General features: G+C 38.3%; 1 protein-coding gene across 2 annotated transcripts in view; it reads right to left on the minus strand.

Moving 5' to 3' along the window:
• The window catches only part of exoc3l2b (exocyst complex component 3-like 2b), a 66,100-nt gene that overhangs the window by 9,863 nt on the left and 39,909 nt on the right, over positions 1 to 16,328 (minus strand). For both annotated transcript variants that reach the window (XM_007245974.4, XM_007245973.4), the window contains exons 4-7: positions 6,022 to 6,679; positions 4,583 to 4,697; positions 1,679 to 1,789; positions 617 to 717 (exon numbers count right to left, since the gene is read on the minus strand). In XM_007245974.4, coding sequence (XP_007246036.3) covers positions 617 to 717; positions 1,679 to 1,789; positions 4,583 to 4,697; positions 6,022 to 6,679 — 985 coding nt within the window. The remainder of the gene's footprint in view (positions 1 to 616; positions 718 to 1,678; positions 1,790 to 4,582; positions 4,698 to 6,021; positions 6,680 to 16,328) is intronic.

The raw sequence follows: 16,328 nt of genomic DNA on the forward strand, positions 1-16,328 counted from the left end.
ATGCTTTCACAGGTTTGCTGTGGAAGTTTTGAAAGCTGACAGCTTTGTGATGCGGGGCACATTTTGCATTGCATTGCACGTTATTGCCTCGTTATATCATGCGCCGGCGCATCCGTGCCAATTACTTTTTTTTAATTCAGACAATTGTTTTTTTTCCCCAGCATTTTATTTTTACTTAGTAACGGGGAGTTTTCCAATGTAGCAAAGTAAATTACTTGTGTCAAAATGTTTTTGAGTAAAATTACCTACTTTAAAAACTACTTTAAAAATTACAAATTACTCATAAAATCTACTCAGTTACAGTAACTTGAGAAAGTTCTCTGGTTGTAACTACTCAGTTTTGTTAGCCAAAGGGCACTTTATTAGAAACACTTCTTGCTGGTGTCCACTTAGAGATTGTTGTGTGCCCACAATTGCTGTTGTGTTGAATGTGCCTGCAGTGTGAAAAATGACTTAATTTTTCTGAGAAACTGTCTGCTAGGTATGGGCTCAACAAGTCATAAAGGTACAGACACTGTACGACTGATAAGACACACAGACCTCATTAAGTGGCCACTGACTGGAAGTACAAGGTACTTGTTTGATGACGTGTATGGTGAGTGTATTGTTTACTCACCTGTACAAGAAATCGGCAAGTCCATTAAGGCTGCACTGGGCAACTCGCGAACCCAGATTCCGGTTTACTGCTGCTGATCTTTCTAGATCGTCCTGCAGCCTCTGTAACAGAATTAGGTGTGACGATAATTTAACGTACCAAAATAGTACAAGTTAAGCTACAGATACACACATATCTTTGTTGTCCGTAGGTTTGGAATCATGTATTACATTCAGTAATAATATGGGAACACCAAAACATTTCTAACTAACATAGGGGCTCAAAGTAGTTGAGCGGGCTAAGCGCTGCCACTATGATCAGGAGATCACCTGTTCGAATCCTGTTCATGTAGCTTGCCACGGAGCCCTGAGAGAGCACAATTGGCTGTGTTCTCTCTAGGTGGGTAGATGGCGCACTCTTCCCTCAATTGTGACATTTTTTGTTTCTTTACATTGTGTCAAATTTTCATGATGAATTCACCAATCTAAAATATACTTTTTATGTCTTACTATATAAATAATAATTTCATAATTACAATGATTTTAACAATTTCAACACACTGAATGATTTTATGCATGTATTTTCAACACACTAGTTTTAGATACAAATTGATTTTAAACGCTAAAACAGTAGTTGGAGCTGAATGATTTGTGTTTTTTGAAAAGTGGAGTGAGAATTTACTGATTCCCTATAAAACCACTGGAGGCTAGCAAAGAGCCTCCAAAAATAATAGTGATGTAATGGAAACCGGAGGATAGTGGGAAGTTTTCATTTATTTTGGCTCCTGCAAGAAACCTATTCTTCACCATGTTACACTGCCCTGTGTGAATGTGGTTCAAAATATCTCAGCTATGTCCTCACAATAGACAAGGCACTATATAGAGACAATCCAAAAATAAGACAGTTTACATGGACAAACATGTGAGAAACAACTAATTATGCAAAACATATGAGTTTATTATCACATTTTAAATAATACAGTACTTTTATTAATAATTCTGAGGAAAAGGAAAGTATTGAGAAACACCTGCAGCTGATTTCAGTAAAGGAGAATGGAGCATGCTCTGGATTTACTGTGCTGACCTGAATAACCGTGCGGGCCAGTAAGATCTGATATTCCTCAACGTGCAGCGTCTCCATCCATCTCTTCTCTTCCTCGTCCAAAACCTGAGACAGCTCATTGGTTACTTTCCCCTAGATCAGAAAAAAAAACATATGCAAAAAATTATACCATCATGAATATAAAATACATATTAAAACAATGCAAATTCAAGAGAGCTCTTTTTAGAATAATACATTAATTGCTAATTAATTAATATTATTTTTTCATTTGTTAACAACAACATAAATACACAGCTCTGGGAAAAAAATAATAGACCACTTCAGTTTCTGAATCAGATTCTCTGATTTTGTTATTTATAGATTTTTTTTTTAAAATAAAATTAACATTTTTGTTTCATTCTATAAATTACAGACATTTTTCCCAAATTCCAAATTAAAATATTGTCATTTACAGCATTTATTTGCAGAAAATGAGAAATGGAAATAACCCTGTTTTTTAATCACAGTTATAATGCATCTTGGCATGTTCTCCTCCACCAGTCTTATACACTGCTTTTGTATAACTTTATGCCACTCCTGGTGCAAAAATTCAAGCAGTTCAGCATGGTTTTATGGCTTGTGATCATCCATCTTCCTCTTGACTATATTACAGAGGTTTTTATTTGGTTAAATTGAAAGAAACTTATCATTTTTAAGTTGTCTCTTATATTTTTTCCAGAGCTGTATATACGTGACAGACAGAGGCCTGTCACCATAACTATTTTACATTGGATGATAAATAGTCCAAGAAATATTTATTGTGATAAATGTTTAATAATGCAATTACACTTTTTAACAAAAAAAAAAAACAATGACATGTAATTACTAATAAAATTCAGACATTGGAATCTGAATATAAACATAAAAAAATTATACATAAATAAAACATAAATTAATAAACAAAGACATACTGGATAATACACTTTGAAAAGCTCTCTTTTATGAGAAAAATCCAATGTGGAATATAGAGGTCAGCAAAAATGACTGAATATGTATGATAACTCAATTATGTAACTTTAGTGATGGGCTATAGACCTGTAACAAATCTAGCCTGAAACATCTTTAATTTATTTAGTATTTGGGACCTTTAAGTATAATAGCTTTACTACCCTGGTAAGCTAAAAAACGGCCAATTAAGTTACTCATTAGTACAAAAAAAACTCTAAATATAAGCGTACTTGGATATTTAACTTATAGCTATGTATCCCCTCCCAGTCACACTGAATACTTCAGCCCAGATCGCTTTTTGAATCCAGAAGAGAGGGGGAAAATGTCACTCCCCTGTCATCTAAACCACCACGCCCCCTTCTGAGTGAAATCCAGTCAGAATGCTGGCACCATATTGGAAATACTAGCAGCACCATGTCTAAAAACCTGCCATGTTGCATTATACACTCCTAAGCCTAAAAACTAACAGAGTTTATATTTTCTATGACTTTCCCAGAGAGCCATGGACAGCAAACAGAGAGATCTGTGGCTTTAGGCCATCCACAGAGAGGACAAAAACACCAATACCAATCCATATTTCTTTAATCCTTTCAATATAACATACATTACTGACATGGAATAATTGTTTGCCTGAGGCATATAGGATTTAGGCTCTTAATAACTTTTTACTTTATAAGCAATTAAATTGTCAAAGACCCTGTAATTTGTGTTTAGAGTCAAACTAGAGAAGCTGCTTCCACCGTAAAGGGTGAAAAAAGGACAAGGGAACCCATATTACTCAGATATGTTGCTCTCATCTATGAGTCACAAAACAGAGCAGCCAGTCAGAATACAGCCTTGTTGTCAAAGCAGCAAGAATAGCCTGAATGTTCAGAATTAAAGATAAAAATCAAGAAAGATGAGTAAAATAAATGACACTATATAGCTAAATGTTTATGAACATGAATATGTAAATTTTTGTGAATATATTTGTATTATTTTTTACAATTATTTTAAATAATTTGTGTTATTGAACAGATGGGAAGAAAATTATAATAATGATGATAAAAATAAATACAAATGTTAAATTTGCTATAAATAGTATAATAGTAATAATAAATAGTATAGTAGGGTATGGTTTAAGGAGTATATATATACAATTTGCACTTCACATGGACATTGTTTTTACTTAATGCATTCAGACATTGCTGACAGAGATGTGCACATGCACTACACAAATTGTCTAGTCCCTGTAAAGTACAACTGCCAATAGAATAAGACTCTCTGCAGCACAAAATACCAGATGTGCCTATTGGCATCTTGCCTAATGTCAGATGTGCATTAGAGGGGTATAAAGCGACCCAGAATTAAGTGGATGAGTTGGGAAGTTGGGGCTGACCTCCCTAATGTTCTTGTCACTTAATACCATCAAATCCTCTCAGCATTTTTAAAATCTAAGCATTCTAAAAATCTAAAATCAAGAATTCCCTGGACAGTAAAAAAGCACAATCAACTTAATACACCTGATTTTAAAATAATCATGAAATATGTCATTAATAGACCTCAGAAAAATAATTTTAAACAGCCTGTAAGGTAAACTCACTCACTCCTCTTGTTTGCAGGACGTGCCTGCGGGTTATTGTGTCTACGCTACAGGCAGTGAACACAGGGTCTCATACCTGCATGAACTCAAGTTGCATAATTAGCAGAGGGGAAAAAAGCCTTGTTTTCAGGCCGACTCCTATTGTGTGGTGCTCATTGTGGACAGGAAAACCGTGAGTTGACCCTGAAATGCCGCACTCTAATTGGCTACGCAGGTCGCAACGACCAGTCATCCCTCGGGCTGCACAGGAAGTGCCGTAGGTGCACCCTTTTCCGCCCACAAGGATGAGGAACACAGCACCAGAGAGTCAAGCAGAGGGGAAAATAGGGGGCAAATTTGGGGACTGGGACACTTACCCTGACTGAATTGAGGCAGTCCAGCTCCAGCTTGTCCACCGTCTCCGTGGGCAGCAGCGGGTCTAGCTGAGAGCGGTTGATGGGCGATGTTATGCTCACTGTTCCAAGGACATCCCTGCAGCAACAACAGGAAGAGTCACTCAAACAGTGCGTCTGGATTTCAGTCATAAGGAAACATTGAAATATGACGGGATAGGCGTGGGAGCGTACTTTGAGACTCTTATCAACAAGAGGTTATCAATAACCATATTTACCAAAATTCCTACTCTAGGATGGGGTTGTAAATCAGACAGCAAATGGCCCAGGAACTATAAATCAAACGGGATGACAACCATAAAAGGAATTCTATAAATGTAACTTTTCTACAAAAAGTTACATTAATAGAATTTTCCCCAACCCTAAACTTTAAGGTGGAGTTTAAGGTGGAGTTATGGTGATGTTAGGGTTGGGAGCAACAGGGCCAACATTCATATCACAATTTATTTCCTTAATTTCAGTCAAAACAATATGTTTAGATAAGAACAATATAAAAGCCACAGAAAAACTTCCAAGCATGCCCACAACAAACAATCTGTACTGTTCAAAGCAGCTGAGATGACAGCTTTGCATATCTTGGCATATTCTTAGTTAGCTTTATGAAGTAGCTACCTAGAATGTCTTTCAGTTAACAGCTGTGCCTTCTCAAGTGTTTATTGCTTGAATTTCCCTCTGAATGTGTTTGAGAGCATCAGTTGTGCTGCCTTTTTGATATGGGTGAGCATCAAATTATGTTCAAACATATAGACATTTTTTGCTTTTTCTTTTTCTAAAAAAGTGAAAATATGGCAGATAAGGGAATGATGTTTCCAATGTTTTATGAAGATAACTAAGATTAGGTTTGCTAACTTTATGGGTATGGAAAACCTTTTTTTTCATACAATAGTTTATACTGTAGTTAATACAGCATAGTAATAGTGTACAGCATTAGTTGAGTGTAAAGGTTAGAATGTTTAGTGTGTTTCACACACTCAACCCCAAAAAGGGCACATTGTCCTTGTCCAAATCATCCTGACTTAATCCTACCTGCAATACCATACAAATCTATTTACTTCTGGGTTACATGAACTTTTAAAATGACAGTATTTACCCTAATAGTGTATATTGTGTACTCTCCATTACGTGCACCCATTTTCTGTGGGTCACACATGACCATCTTGTGGACTGAGGAGTGTTAAAAAAAACTCGCTCAAATATCGATCATTCGTCTTGCCTTGCCATGAACAAGTTGGCCATTGTCCAACCTCACTTACAAGATAACACCTCACATCTTACACAAGTGTTTGTGTTCCCAAGCTGTTCCCTAAGGTAATTCTTCATAGTTAATTCACATACTGTTGAATGTCAGGGTATTTCTTTAATTGTAAATTCTACGGAAAGTAACCACAAACATATTGCTTCACCTGTTGTAAATGTTGTAGATCCAGTCTAGAAGAGAGTAGGTGTCAGTAATCTGCAGTTCTGTGTTGGTAATGGTCTGCAGGCGGCGGGTGACGGCCTGGTGGTAGCTCTGAACGTACACCTGAAAGGCATCGTACTCCATAGGGTACACAGACACCACGTTCCTGCGTGCGGCCCCCAGGTCCTCCACCATGTGGCTCCTCAGCTTGTCCAGGTAGGCTGCCAGCTCTCCTGCCTGGATGTCTGCATGCTGGGGCAGATTGGCATCAGCAGCCTCAGTCACAGCCTCCTTCCAGCGCTTCTTCAGCTCCCTGGGCCGAGGCCCTCCCTGATCGGCCCCCTCGCTCAGTGCCCAGTCCCGGTCGACCTGCTCCTCCTGCTGCAGGACCTGCACCACCAGGCCCAGGTTGGGTCCAGCTGTTGTAGAGCGCAAGGACTCCCGGACCACATCCCACAGCTCCTTCTGCAGCGCCTCGTACAGCAGCTCCACGTCTTTGGCCTTGCGGCGGCTGCTGTCTTTGGTGGGGCTATTCAGATCCTCAGGGATGTTGCCTCCTGCTGGTGAAGAGGACATCTCCATACACTCCTGTTCCAGCTCCAGGATGTGGGTGTCTGCCAGGAACAAGTCTCTCTTGGTCACTAGCTGAAGAATCTCCAACACTAAAGATGTGAAGATAAGGAAGAAAGACAAAAAAGAAAGAAAATAAGCAAAAAAATTAAGATCTTGGCCAAATGCAAACAAGAGGAAAACTTTGGCTCACATTAATCAACCTTCTTAATTAGTTAAACAGAATCAAATGAACTGCTGACACTTGGTGTTAGATCAGTGTTTAGTAGTGGGCTGTCCATTTATGTTGGTAATGCCTTTATGGGGATCTGACACGCACTATCAGAGCTCACTCAACTGATAATTCACGTTGCTGTCATGAGCATGCTGGTCAGTGTTTGACAGCACTCACTATATGACACCTCACAACTTATATAATTATGGGCATTCCCAAGCCAGCTTTGTGGACAATTTTGGCATTCCACTTCTATCTCTCAACACTGTCTAATAAAGACCATTGAAGACGTATGTCTATGTAAAACAAAAATATCCAAGGTTTGTATGCAGTGTCCTATTTTTTTCCACATAACTATATGTATTGCAGGTGCAGTCACAGAGAGTCACAGGGGCATAACACCTTCTCCGGTTACAAACTAGCATTTTGTAGTTTTAGAAGAGAAGACCACAACATCTGCTAAGGTAAATCATTTTATTGTAAAAATGCTTTTATATGTTAAAATGCAGCAAAGGCGTATTTGTTTGTTTTTGTCACTTTGAGGCCAGTTCTGATTCCACAGTTCCAGCTCTCAAGCTGTATCACTTTCCTTCACCATGTTTTGTTCTCAAAGACTCTAGCGCATCTCTAGAGGATTGTTGCTTTATACCCTATCTAGTGCTGAATTTCAAGGGGCCCACCAGGGATCACATGGTGCCAAACATAAATCACTGCTTATTATTCTAGCTGGAATAAAAGCAGCGAAATTCCATTCCAAAGGAGAATATGTCCAACTGGTTCAAGCTACATACAGTTTGAAGAAATTCTATTGTCCAAGAAGATACATCATGTAAATGAATCATGAAGTGACTGATGTTTTAATAATTACCCACAGAGAATATCAATAAATCAGAGTTGGACACTATCTTGGCCATTTTCTAATACATACAGTATTGAATGTCCCATTCATTATCACGTTTGCGTGCTATTCCTTCACTGCCACGGTCCTGTTCCACTCTAGAGACTCCAGCCAATCAGAGACAGTTCCCACGTTTCCAAGTCACCTGACCCCAATACTCATATGTTTTATCTATTACTTTGCAAAGTACTGCCTACTAGTTAGCTAGTTAGCATACTAAGCATTCATTCCCATTTACTGTACTTCCATACACAGGTGTAATCCATATCCATAAGTTGCCTTATTTTCATCCCTTGTTATGCCCATTAACCCCCATTCATTTTCACACACGCCCAAACCATGAGTTCTCCATAAGGGCAGGAAACACAGGTTTTATCCATATCCATACTGACCCATGCTCAACAATTTGTAGTTTTTTATCCTTGGATTTTTCCATTTAATCTTATTAACTTTTACATACACACAAGCCATATAGTTTCTGTGTTCCAAAAGCCATCAAATGTCTTGTACATCACCTACTGACCTGCACTCATCAATATGTAATTTTTACATCCCTCATTCTTCCCACCTTACCCACGCAACTTTTTTAGTTATTTTTTTTTTTACTAATTTTAACAAATCCGATTTTTAGGATTTTATTAAGTATTTTTTATTCTTTAACAACCAGCAGTACACTACACAGATATTTTAGTTTGTCAAGCAGCATCTGTACACTTTTACAGTGCCACAAATTACAGTGATCTCACTCTAGTGCCTCTGATGTGGTCAAATTGGGTACTTTTTACATTCGCAATAAACTCATTGATGAAGTAGACCAGTTCCCATTGAGATCAGCGGTCACACCCATGACATCATGCCTGACCTTCTCATTTGGGACGCGCAAATTTTCTTAGACAAGCAATTTGTTCTGAGTGATGATGACAGGACTTGACTCGGGCTGACAATTCCCCACTGTGGTTCGCTTGGTTCACAATGAAAGACAAGAGGTAGCTGAGGCATTCCACTCATGTCTGTTTTGGCTAATAAAATGCCTCTCCCTCAACGAAGTCTCTTTGGACAAAAATTAAAATCTAATTCAAGCTGTAATGTGGATAAGCCAAAACATTAACATGATTAATGAGAATGACGTTCAGCCTCTCCTAGTCCTTTGCTTTAATGATGATATAATAAGTCACTTTTCAGCTGAGTCAACTGAGTGTGGGTAGAGGTGTACGACAGGGGTCATGAATTTCAGATCTGAAGGGTCAGAGTCCAGCTCAGCTCATTAGTTAAATTATTAATTATGAAGGGTTAAAAAAGGCTGACAACTAACTAGAATATCATAGCAACCACCTGGAAATGCATTATATCAACTGCATAGCAACATCAAGCAACTACATGGAACAACCACATGTTTCCTTTAGCTCAGTTTTTATTTGTTCTGAAAAACAAAAAAAATTGTGGATCCTATTCAGTGTACTGTGGGCCACATCCTGTGAGCACTGATACAGGACTAGAGGATGACCAACGCAAACTTTACAGGTACAGTAAAGTTTTATTCTTTGACTTTAAATTTAAATGGTTGAGCACCTGGGTAGAAACATCTAATAAAGTGGACAGTTTGTGGACACAGTGTTTAAAAACTCCAGCAGCACTGCTGTGTGTGCTCCACTTATAATAAAGTAAACAGAGAACCAGATACTGGACTAAAGTATGTAGTTAGAGAAATAGTGTAGAAACAGGTAGGTGGTGTTAATCTAAAGGCTGATTGGTGTATAACATGGTGAGCTTGTCTGAACTGAAAATGTTACAGTACAGGCTGATTCAAAGTTACAGGCTGACATGCAGTGGCTTAATATAATGCATCAGATTCCACACAGCATGCACTGGATGTGTTATGTAATGTCTTTGTTTAGAAACACACCGGGCTGCCTGATTATATAGCATTCCCACTGTACCTTGGGGAACCTGGAAATGATGTCATTTCCTTACCTTCTTCTAAGTCATTTGGAGACAAGAACCCAGAGATCTTTGAGAATCATTGGGTTTCGTGAGCAAGTCTGGGTGATTATGCTCTAGGGGTGAATCATAGACGGAACAAAGATTGAATACGCTATATTATTCGACATTAAATGGAAAATGGCATTTTTATTTTAGAATGACATCAGACAATAAATGTTGATTCATTATTTTTAGCTCACAACCACATGTAGCTACTAATGCTGGGCATTTCCGTCCTGTTCAATTCACTTAGAAGGAACGCAAAGTGAATAACACCTCTGGGTCACACAGGGTTTGAGTCTGTTCAGACTGGAATGTCACCGCTATATTAATAAGATATTACATTACAAGACATTACAAGGACCCTTTGATAAGACAACCTGCTAAATAATGTAAACGCAATGATATTAATTTGTTGTTTTTAGCCCATTATTTCCATATTGATGCATACCAGCGGGCTTAAAAAGTTTGTCTAATAAGTATTTAAAGTACACAGTCATAAACTGCAGTGAAATGATTTGGTGGTTACCCTATCACACCAAATTAATAAACAAACAAACAAACATAAAGCTGGAGCAAAAATATTAGACATATATTTACTTACTCGCAAAGACTAGAACTAGTGATTTTAATTTATAATGTCTGAAAAAAAAGGAAAAGAAAGTCGAAAGTCCTTAATGTGTAATGAGTGTGTGGTAATAGTGACTCATTTAATGCTCAGTTTAAAAAAAAGTCCAGAGTGTGCAGAGTATGTGTGTGTGTGTTAAGGAAGAGTTATCCTGGTGATCATGTCCTGGTTAAGAACCCAGATAACTTGTGTCAAGAATCTCTTGCTCATTCTCTTTGTGTTTGCCTTCAGGGAGCAAAAATGCTTTCCTGACTAAAACAGATAGAAGAGTCCATTGTTCGTATTTATGACTGTAAAATTAGTGCAATTCTGCATAATTTCTACTTTAACAGATAGGTTTCCTCCTGTGCCAGAACTCATCATTCATTTCCTGTGAAAAAAAATCCTTCTTTTCAGCAGAAAGGATGCGTGGGAGCTCTGCTGGCGCCCAGCTTATCCATCTCTGTCCAGCTCAAGGAAGGAGTGTGTGTCCCCATGCCTACCATATATACTGTCCCTCTCTCCCTGTCTCATCCAGCCTGAGCCGCTTTGCCAACCCATCGGAAGGAGGTCTAAATATATAATACAATACAGGCCTGCTGCTATCACAGAGGAGAAGGAGGAGGACCTGGAAAAATGAGTGTGGTCCCTGTTCTTGTGTCAAAACCTAAGAGCCACTTCCTTTGGTAGGTCCATCCGGCTCAAGTCCTCTCCACCCAAGGACAGAACGTCATTGAAGGGGTGGGACAGGTTTGGAATGGGCACTGGTTTGAAGACAGGCCTGCTTCTGATCACTGTGCTACGTAGAAACCTGCAAAGTATGCCCTTGAAACCACATTGAGTCTTAATTGCCAGATGTTGAGAGCTGTCCGGAGTTCGTACGGCTTATCCCAGAGTTATTCAAACGGGTGCGACTGCCAAGAACGGGGAGGGAAGAGTTGTACGTAAGAGACGAACACTAGGTCTTTGTTTCCAGAGGCACTTGCCCTTTGAACTTGCCTTGAAAAGTGGGCTTAGTTTATGTATAGATATACCACCCTTCCTTAGCTCAAACCTCAGTAATGTTAATGTTACTACATCCTCCTCATAAGACATACATATCCAGGGACTATACTGGCGTTGTGTACTTTTTGAAACGAATAAAATCTAAAATATAATCGTGTATATTACATCAATACAGTTTCGCCTTTTAGTTTTCCTACTTCTGGCTGTAATTGTGTTGCCAGGCTATATTTCATCCATGTGGAAATTATGTGCATATCTGATCCAAGGAACTCCACTGCATCGCTTGCTTTTTAAGCGCAGGATTTAGGATCTGTGGGAAAACTGCATTTGGCCTTAGCTTTTCAGGGGTGGGGTACGACAAACTACTCCACGGTAAAGTAATGACTGAGCAAGATATCCTCTAACAAATAACACAGCACCTGCACAATCAACATCACTGTCAGCTGCCATTCTGTCACCATACAGAAGATTATCCAAAGTTCCTGGGCAGAAGCTAGTACAGGATCCAGTTACACTCAAGAACGTGGGATTTCTCCCGATTAAACCCATGTGGCACTAATTATTCAGCTCTGCATTAACACTCTGCATGTCAGGTTAACTACCTGTTCAGACAGACTTTTAGAAAAACAGACCCTCGACACCCCCCTCCTTCTTTTAGACACCCCCGTTTCCCCTTTTCTATCAAATGTGTGCGGGGGTGGATAAATATTTTTCTTTAAAAGTGAGCAGAGGCATGCTGGGCTTTCTTTTCATCGCTTTAAGCTCCCACAGGCAGAGCTAGGTCAATTCTGCTAGGCTGTGGTGTCCAGTGACGCTGGACTAGACTGAGCCTGTCCCAAATCCACTGGTGCGGTTCCATTATTGTCTGTGGTAATTGACAGTAAAATATAGCTAGATGCATGGAGATCAGGTTCAGAAATCCTGTAAAATTCCTTTAACCCTTCGACTAGGTCTGTCACGATAAATACGTTATTGACTTATCGTACAATATTCAGATATGACTTCAATATTTTTTTGCTGAGCTTAAATTGTCAATTATGTTTTGTTAGTAAGGGAAGCATATATAATCTCATATATAATGTATATAATCTCACATTTTGTCACTCTTGTAACTCATGAAGAGTAACTGTTTATTTTACCTTAAGTGTATTGACAAATATCTTTCAATTATGATTACTTATCTTAGTATCTGTATTTACATAATCATTGTGTGAAACCTTGTATTTTATAGGCATTAACCAATACTCACATTATATTTGATCATTTTTACTCACAGTGTATTTTACACGCATTTATATAAAAGATTAACCAATAATCACAATATATCCTTTACACATATAGTAAAACATTGTTTGATATGGCATGTGACTAACACAGACTTTATTATATGGCAGATTAACCCACATTAACATATAACATATGAGATGTAGCTCAGGCTTGAAGTATTTTGTTTTACTGCATGACCCTAACTAACGGTCATCAATTCGACTGGTACGGGGCTAATTTGCTACAAAAAGGCTATTAGATCAAAGCAGCCTTTTGGTCAGTGAGTGCCTCCCTAAAAAACCTCTGCTTCAAAGCGGGGGGTGACGCACACACACAGATAGTGCCAGGATGGAAGAACACAGTCAAGGCCAAACATTAGTGGTCCGGTCAGACACGTGAAACTTGAGTACTAACACGTGAAATTATGCATATTAACATGAGATGATTTTAGCAACGCCTCATCAACAGGCTTACGTCATTTTGGGTATAAAACATGGAGTCAGATCAGAGGGGGTCAGAACTCTTACTGAGACGGCTGTAACACTGTCTAATATGTATTGGTTCTCCTGAATATTCAGTACTTTGTAATAAATACTTGGTTTGCTTTCAGCTTCACTCCACCTGTCTGACTCTCTCTATCAAACGAACACGCAGGGGAAGTTGTACCCCGGACGAGAGGTGGGAGTAGCCCACCTCCCATTTTCTTTTCTACAACAATTTGGTGACCCGACGACGAGTCTGACGAAGGACAGCATCCGGCACTGATCCACTCACGGCCGAACTTAACAAACCAGGTAAGCAGAGCCTGTTTAATCAAATTCTGCATATTGGTTATTTCTAAATTTGAGTGGATCGGCGGCCTGGCTGCTGTCCGGAGGGAAGCAGACAGCATAACAAGCTATTTAAATGAGAATAGAAGTTGTGCCTATTCCAGGGTATTAAAGAGTAGAGGCTGTTCCTACTCAAAGGTTTATAAAAAGATTAGATGTTGTTCCTAATCAAGGGTTAAGGATTGGATGCTGGCGTCTCCCCCCGGCTTCTGACGAGAAGTTCGGATAACGGCCAGGTGTAAGGCTCACCTCGATATTGATCCGCTCGCAAAAAGCCAGAGTAGACGCTGTTCCTACTCACCTCTATTTTAATTCGGTTAAAAAGAGCAGATGCTGTCCCTGCTCGGGTAGACGAAGTACACTACTTCTCTATTTTAATTCGGTTAAAAAGAGCAGATGCTGTCCCTGCTCGGGTAGACACTGTACACTACTTCTCTATTTTAATTCGGTTGAAAAGAGCAGATGCTGTGCCTGTTCGGGTAGACGCTGTACCTACTTCTCTATTTTAATTCGATTAAAAAGAGCAGATGCTGTCCCTGCTCGGGTAGACGCTGTACACTACTTCTCTATTTTAATTTGGTTAAAAAGAACAGATGTTGTCCCTGTTCGGGTAGACGTGTACCTACTTCTCTATTTTTATTCGGCTGGAAGAAATAACAAAAACAAATAAAAAACAAAATCATAAAAAGTAAATAAATGAATAAATAAAATATATAATACTAATAATAATAATATAAGCAGATGTTGTTCCTGCTCAAGACATTTCGTAAATAATTAGTAGACGCTGTGCCTACTACGAACTTTTACAAGTTATTAAATTAATAGTTATTGCATGATACTGTGGAGGTGCACCTGTGAGCGTGAAAGTGTGCGTGTCCAGTTTTCCGGAGAGAAACACAGCCTTGTGTGGCGGAGAGATAAAATGTGTGTGCGGCAGCGAATCAAAGAGTGTGTGCGAGAGAGTGAGCGCTGCTGAAATGTGTGTGCGTATGTGTTAGACTTGTGTGTGGAACTGTGAGACTGAAAAAAGTGTGTGCGTATGCGTTACAGTGTGTGCGAGACAGACTGAATGCAACATAAGTGTGTGCGTATGTGTTGGAGTGTGTGGGTGCTCATGTGTGATTGGTTGAGTGTACGAACTCTTGTGTGTAAACGAAATAGGAATGGATGAGTCCCACTGCAGGGGAGGAGTCCAAGGTGAAGTAGGTGGAGTTGGTTAAGCCTATTGGTTTTCGACTGTGAAGTTGGTTATTTGTGAATTAACACTTGTGAGATATCATAGAAAATAGAACATCAGTTCAGTAGGGAAATAGAGTAATACATTGTGAGATGGGGGACAGAGGTGAACAGGGGGAAAAGGTTTTTGTATGGATAGAAATAGATATATATATATAAGAAAATATAAGGATATACAAAACCTAACTATACAAGGTAAAGATCTATCTGTACACGGAGCAGTGCAGTAGATATTACTAATGGTCATAAATAATTAAATAATTAACAGAGTAAAGTGCAATGACATCTATTATGACAGTGACTAATGTGAAATAGAAATATAATATAATATACATATGCATACGTTATAAGACAGTTCCGAAAATAAATGTGAAAATGTGAATACCCAATCATGAGTAAAGTATACTTTAATGTAAGCAAGGTTGGGGAAGTGTTAATATAAATAATTAAGTTGTTGAATGATGTCAGAGAGGTGTGTGACTGGATAAATAATTAGAGAATTTAGAGAGTTTAATACAGGGATTATGGAGACAGAATTGAGGAAAATAATTAGCTTAATTTTGGGTATTGGACTATATCTTGGGGGCGCTAACCCAACAGGGACATATGTCTAACTCTATATTCTATTAGCAAAGCTAATAATGAAAAAATGACTGTGTGTGGCTGTTTCGGAATCGTCTCCTATTGCAGAAATACTAAGCAATTTGGATTGGCCATTTTTACAATGCTTTGTCGAAACTCAGCAGTATATTTTTCCCCATATAGTTCACTATTAATTACATTATATTATAATAATATTGTACAGAAGATGTATGCTAGAAATTCCAAAATATACTATGCCATGCAGTACTGCTGTGTAAGATGTCCTCAGAGCAGGACCAATAAATATGGTTTCTTGTTTGATTCTTAAATAACCAGTTCAATGAATAGAAAATGCTACATAGTTAATAGTGAATGAATTAATGAGCGAGCCATTCCAAACACAGCTTTTTCTATCAGGTGATTTAGTTAATTATCTTAATATTCGTTTCTTATTCAGACTGATCTCAGTTCAGTCCTAGCATCACCTATCAGACAGATGTAATATCTAATTTCTCTATGATCTCATGTATATCCGTCTATGCTAATATTTTGATTATCTTAAGAGCGATAGTAGATTTCAGAAACCAGTGAGGAAAGACCTTATTTTTATTATTATTATTATTATTTTTTAAGGAAACGCAGTGTTGCATCTATTTCAAGCTACAGGGAATTTGGTATTTTTCTGATAAGGAGACATAATCACATGTATTGAAAAAATGAGCTTTCTATTTTGCGTTCAATATGCTTTACTTTCTTTCTGTATAGTATTAAATTAGACTAAAACGAGATCTGGAAAACAGCATAAATTTAGTTTTCATGCTTATACAATGCCACCTATAAAACAAATGCATAATTTTCTGGCTGTAGCATGAACAATATCGGCTAAGCACTATAAAATTGTTTCATCTGCATAATGGTAAAGTTTGCAATCTGAGAAGCAGAGCCAGCACTATAATTTATGTATATATATATTAAATAAACCTGGACCAAAATTTAACCTTGTGGTACACCTTTAAGGTACAGATGCCAAATCTAAATAATTATTCATTGACATGCACTCTTTTGGGTCTATTTCAGAGCAGTGGCATAAAAGCGAATAATTTAAGCTAAATTAAGTGGGAGA

Source organism: Astyanax mexicanus, chromosome 18 (assembly GCF_023375975.1).
Source record: "Astyanax mexicanus isolate ESR-SI-001 chromosome 18, AstMex3_surface, whole genome shotgun sequence".
NCBI classification, from domain to species: domain Eukaryota; kingdom Metazoa; phylum Chordata; class Actinopteri; order Characiformes; family Acestrorhamphidae; genus Astyanax; species Astyanax mexicanus.